The sequence below is a fragment of the Malurus melanocephalus genome, unplaced genomic scaffold, assembly GCF_030028575.1.
Source record: "Malurus melanocephalus ecotype Western Australia unplaced genomic scaffold, MMel_1.1 scaffold_771, whole genome shotgun sequence".
In the NCBI taxonomy this organism is placed as follows: Eukaryota; Metazoa; Chordata; class Aves; order Passeriformes; family Maluridae; genus Malurus; species Malurus melanocephalus.
In genome coordinates, this window is record NW_026624003.1 from 134,148 (window position 1) to 139,086 (window position 4,939).

Here is a 4,939-nt window from a genome sequence, read left to right on the forward strand (position 1 = left end):
ACACAGGTGACATACAGGTGTAACAGAGATGGAATACAGGCAGGGTTCAGGTGTGCCCCAGGTGTGCCCGCGCTGCCCCCGGCCCCTCACCCAGCGGGCACAGGAACCGCACGTGGTAGTTGGAGCAGCTCTTGCCGGGCGGCTGCTCGCGGTGCAGGCAGCGGAATCCGCTCTTGGGGCTGGCGTGCACCACCTGCCCCACGGCCGCGGGCAGCTCCCACTCGGTGGTGCGGGCCTGGATGGCCACCGGGCGGTCACACACCCGGTCCCGGTAGTAGAACTTGATGGCCTCCAGGCTCTCGTGGTCGCCATCCCCGCCGGGATGGTCGATGTTGAACCACGACGTCCACTCGGCGCCTCTGCCTGCGAGGGAGCCCGGCCTGAGCGCCCCGAGCCTGGGGACAGCTTGGGGACGTGGAGGATGGAGGATCCCGAGCGAGGGTGCCACAGCGGGGTGGGACAATGAGGGGACGCGGTGTCCGGCAGGGCTCGCGGTGCCCGTACCTGCCGTGTCCAGGTCGAGCTCCTCCAGGTCGGGAGCTTTCCAGGGTTTCCCGGCCGTGCCGCCCTTGCCCGGCTCCGACTCGTTCTCCAGCGGCTCTGGGGGACACAGAGGTGGCAGCGCCCCGTTCCCGGGGCTTCTGGAGGGTCCCTCCCGAGCCGTGTCCCCAGCGGGGCTGGGGACACCCTGCCCTGAGCTCCCCGATCGCGGGGGGTCAGGGATTTAGCGGGTACCCCAGGCCAGGCCGGGGTGTCACCGAGGATGGGCCGCAGTGTCCCGGCAGCCAGGAGTGGCCCGAGGGGTGGCCGGGGCTGGAGCTGACCCCATGTCCATGGGAGAGCTCCCTGCCAGCTCCCGGCTGTCCCGGGGGTGCCGCGGGACAATGACACGGCCGCACCACTGAGGCCAGTGCCCCAAACTGGGAGGCAAGAAATTGGGGGGTGAATCCACAAATGTGTCCCCACAGCTGTCCCSGTGTCCCMCGGGTGAATCCTGGGGAGCCGGAGGCATCCACCTGCTCCTCCTGAATGTGGGGACATTCAGCCGTGCCGGAGGGGACAGATGTAGGAAAAAGGTCCCTCTGTCCCATGCCACCCACGGGTGACAACCTAGTGCAGCCCGGATGGCCACGGGCACCCCACGGGCACCCCACAGAATCCCCACGGGCATCCCACAGATTCCCCACGGGCACCCCATGGGCACCCCACAGACTCCCCACGGGCACCCCACAGACTCCCCAGGGCACCCCACAGACTCCCCACGGCCACCACGCCTCCTCCAGCAGCCCCCCCAGGGGACAGCGGGACCCGTGGCAGCTCCGTCCCGCAGGTGGCTGGAATTTGTCCCTGGAGCGGGGACATTCCCGTCTTGGCTGCCCTTGGGTGACCCCGAGGGGTCCGACTGCCGCGGTGCCAGGGCTGGCGGGGACACGGAGCGGGACATTGCTGGTCCCTGTCCCTCCAATGTCGCGATCCCGGGCAGGACAAAATTCCCTGAGCCCCCTCAACACATCATCCTTGGCAGGTGCCACCACCCTGTGCCACCACCCTGTGCCGCCACCCTGTGCCACCCTGTGCAGCCACCCTGTGCCACCACCCTGTGCCACCCTGTGCCACCCCCTCCGGGCGCAGCCCCATCCCCACCCCTGTCCCCTCATTCCCGGTGGGAACGCGTCCCGATCCCGCAATCCCGGGGGCAAATCCCCCCTTACCTGCGGCCCCGGCAGCGCCCAGAGTCAGCAGCGCCAGCAGCGCCAGCTGTGCCAGCTGTGCCAGCTGTGCCAGCTGTGCCATGGCTGCTCCGCAGGGCGACTGCGGCCGCCGCTGGCGCTGCCCGGCCTTTATAGGGCGCGGGTCCCCCCTCTCCAGGCTCGGCTCCTGCTCCGGGCGCTGATTCCTGGAGCGGAGTCAAGCGGGAAGAGGGAACGGAGCCCTCCCCGAGCGGCCGCGCCGCTCCAGCCCCGCCGGAGCGCGGAGCGTTTGTTTTTGCCGAGCTGCTAAAATTGGATGCGCTCGGGAATGCGGCGGGGAGGAAAAAAGGGAAAAGAGGCGCTCGGAGTGGCAGCGCTGCCCCTGGGGACATCGCGGGTGTCTCCGCTGTCACCTGGGAGGGTCTCAGCGAGAAACACCCCCAGGATGGSCGGTGACAAAGGGGGGACCCCCGGAAAGTTTGGGATGTCCCGAAATCTCSCAAATCCGCCCCCCACCCCCAAATTGTCCCTCACCCCCTTTTTTTTTAGTCCCAAATCTGTCACTGAAATGTGGGAGTTAGCCTTCGGAAGGGGCACTGGGACGGACTGGATGATACCGGGATAGACTGGGAGGAACTGGGAGCCCCCCCAGCCCTCCTAAATCCCCCCCAAATTGCCTCACACTCCTCATGTATCCCAAATCCACCTGGAGGTCCGCTCTGGTTTTGGGGCAGTGGAGGGACTGGGAAGAGCTGGAGGAGATCTGGGATAAATGAGGAACCTCCGACCCGCAGCCCCCTCCCCAAAGTTCCYCAAAACCGCCCCCCAAATTCTCCCCCATCCCAAATCCATCACCGAAATCTGGGAATTCGCCCTCCAGAAGGGGCACCGGGAGGGACTGGCGGGACCGGGAAGGGCTGGAGGATATTTGGGATGAACGAGGAACCCCAGCCGGCGGAAATCCCGGCGCATTCCCGGCATTCCGGCTGCGCCGAGCCCCCCGGAGCGGGAGGCAGCTGCGGGGCTGGGCTGGGGTCACGGGCACCGCTCCCTGCTGGGACAGAGGGGACAGTCCCCAGACGTGGCTCGTCACCGTCAATGACAACCCCAGAGTGAGGGGCTGCTCCCGTGTCCCTTTCCCGGTGTTTTCGGGGGATTTCAGCACTGGAGACCCCACAGGACCCCGACAGCTGCCGCTGTCCCCACGGGCGGGTGACAGGGGAGGTGACACGGCTCTGTCCCCAACAGCGGGGTGGTGACACCTCCAGGGGATACACAGGGGGTCAAGCCGTGTCCCCAAGTGCGGCACTGAGTCGCCCCCAACCCRAATTCCACCAGGACGGGGTTCCCCTGTCCCTGTCCCCAAACAGACCCCGCTCAAGAGCCACCACCGCTTTATTTGGGGGTCACAGGGCCACCACGCACTCGGTGCCGGGGTACTCGGGGGGGTTCAGCTCGAACTTCCTCTGCACCTCGTAGGGCAGGAAGCGCCCGGCCACGAAGTGTTGGCGGCCCCCGAAGCGCCGCGCGCACTCCTTGGGGGCCGCCAGCGACACCAGGACATCGGGGCTGATCCCTCCGCTGCCACCGGCCTCGGCATCCCACCCTGCGGACACGCGGGGACAGCGGTGACCCCAGGGGACACATCCCGCACCGAGGGGACACCGAGAGGAGGTGGGGTCACCCCAGGGGACCCGTCCCACCCAGGGGGGACACAGACAGGGGCTGAGGGATGGCCCAGGGGTCCCCTACTGCCGGGGTGAGGGGGACATTGGGGCGCTGGAGCTGCGCAGGGCTCAGGGAGGGCACAGGGACCGCGTCCCCTCCCGGCCCGGCGGGGATTCACCCGCGCCGAGCCAGCGGCTCCTGTTTTGCTGCCGCGGCCCGGGGGGGACAGGGCGGGCGGGGGGGACACGGGTGATGACAATCCCAGGCCTGGCCACAGACACGCGGCTGTTTGTCATGACGTCATGTCTCGGGCCGGGCACTTTGTTATTGCCGTGGATGCCCCGATCCCGCCCGGATCCCGCGGGGAGGGGGGCACGGGGGGACCGGGGATGTCCCCACCCTGCCCGGCCACCGCGGGGGGACCCGGGGATGTCCCCACCCTGCCCGGCCACCTCGGGGGGACCCGGGGATGTCCCCACCCTGCCCGGCCATTGCGGGGGGACCCGGGGATGTCCCCACCCTGCCCGGCCACTGCGGGGGCTGCGCCCGGGGTGACACCGCCATGGGCGCGGTGCCAGCGGCAGCGAGGGGGACACGGGGAGCACCTGAGGGGACATCCAGGCTGACGATGGGGATGCGGATGTGCTTGAGGGTGGCCAGGATGGCCGCGCAGGGCTCTGTCCCCTCGGCCACCTCGGCCTCGGCTCCCAGCACCGCGTCCACCACGGCGTTGTAGGCGTCGTTGATGAGCTGCACCTGGAGGGGGTGACAGCGACACGCGGGGGTGTCCCCGGGTCACCCCTCAGGGACGAACCCCGGGGATGCCGCTTTCCTGCAGGGATCGAGCTCCGCCTGCCAAAAAACACCCCCAGGTGGAGCGGGAGGGAGGGAGGGGATGCGGGCGCGGTGGCGGAGCAGAGCCCGGCACGCCGAGACGCGCGGCCCCGGCCAGGGCAGCGATTTTGGGTCAAATTCCTCCCGTTCAGCGCCAAAAACAACAGAGCCGCTGGCTGGCGGCAGCAGCCGCTGGATTTCATGGCATCCCCGGGCTCCCGACAGCGCCGGGATGGGGCGGGGAGCGGGAAAGGGAAGGGAAAGAGGGATAAACTCGGCGCTGTGGGGCGGGGGTTTCGGGGGGCTGCGGGGCGCACCTCGGTGGGCAGATAGGACAGGAAAGGGATGTCCATCTTCTCACACTGCGTGGTGAAATCGCGGTACAGCGGGTCCGGGGAGCGCTTGGGGTAGAAGATGGTGGGCTCGTAATCCTGAGGGAAAAGGTCAGGGATGGGAGCCGGGACGGGAGCCGGGATGAAGGGGAGGAGGAGGAGGAGGAGGAGGAAGGGAGGGAGGTACCCACAAAGCTGCGGAGGTGGCGGGCACACACCAGCCCGATGGCCCCGTTCTGCGCCGGCCCGCACACCACGAGCACCGTGGGCTGCTTCCGCGGCAGCGACGGCAGCGGGAACGCCTGCGGGGACACGGGGGTGGCGCGGTGTCACCGGCACCCGGGGACACGGGGACACAGAGATGGCGCGGTGTCACCGGCACCCGGGGACACGGGGACACAGAGATGGCGCGGT

General features: G+C 68.9%; 2 protein-coding genes across 2 annotated transcripts in view; both read right to left on the reverse strand.

Annotated features, from left to right (window-relative positions):
* Nucleotides 1-1,794, reverse strand: part of CILP2 (cartilage intermediate layer protein 2) — a 6,786-nt gene extending 4,992 nt beyond the window's left edge. Inside the window, exons 1-3 of the mRNA XM_057385044.1 lie at nt 1,713-1,794; nt 505-600; nt 91-363 (exon numbers count right to left, since the gene is read on the reverse strand). Of these exons, the coding sequence (XP_057241027.1) occupies nt 91-363; nt 505-600; nt 1,713-1,794 (451 nt within the window). The remainder of the gene's footprint in view (nt 1-90; nt 364-504; nt 601-1,712) is intronic.
* Nucleotides 1,795-3,097: 1,303 nt separating this feature from the next.
* The window catches only part of YJEFN3 (YjeF N-terminal domain containing 3), an 11,714-nt gene continuing 9,872 nt past the window's right edge, over nt 3,098-4,939 (reverse strand). The window contains exons 6-9 of the mRNA XM_057385007.1: nt 4,717-4,827; nt 4,511-4,624; nt 3,965-4,115; nt 3,098-3,297 (exon numbers count right to left, since the gene is read on the reverse strand). Coding sequence (XP_057240990.1) covers nt 3,098-3,297; nt 3,965-4,115; nt 4,511-4,624; nt 4,717-4,827 — 576 coding nt within the window. The remainder of the gene's footprint in view (nt 3,298-3,964; nt 4,116-4,510; nt 4,625-4,716; nt 4,828-4,939) is intronic.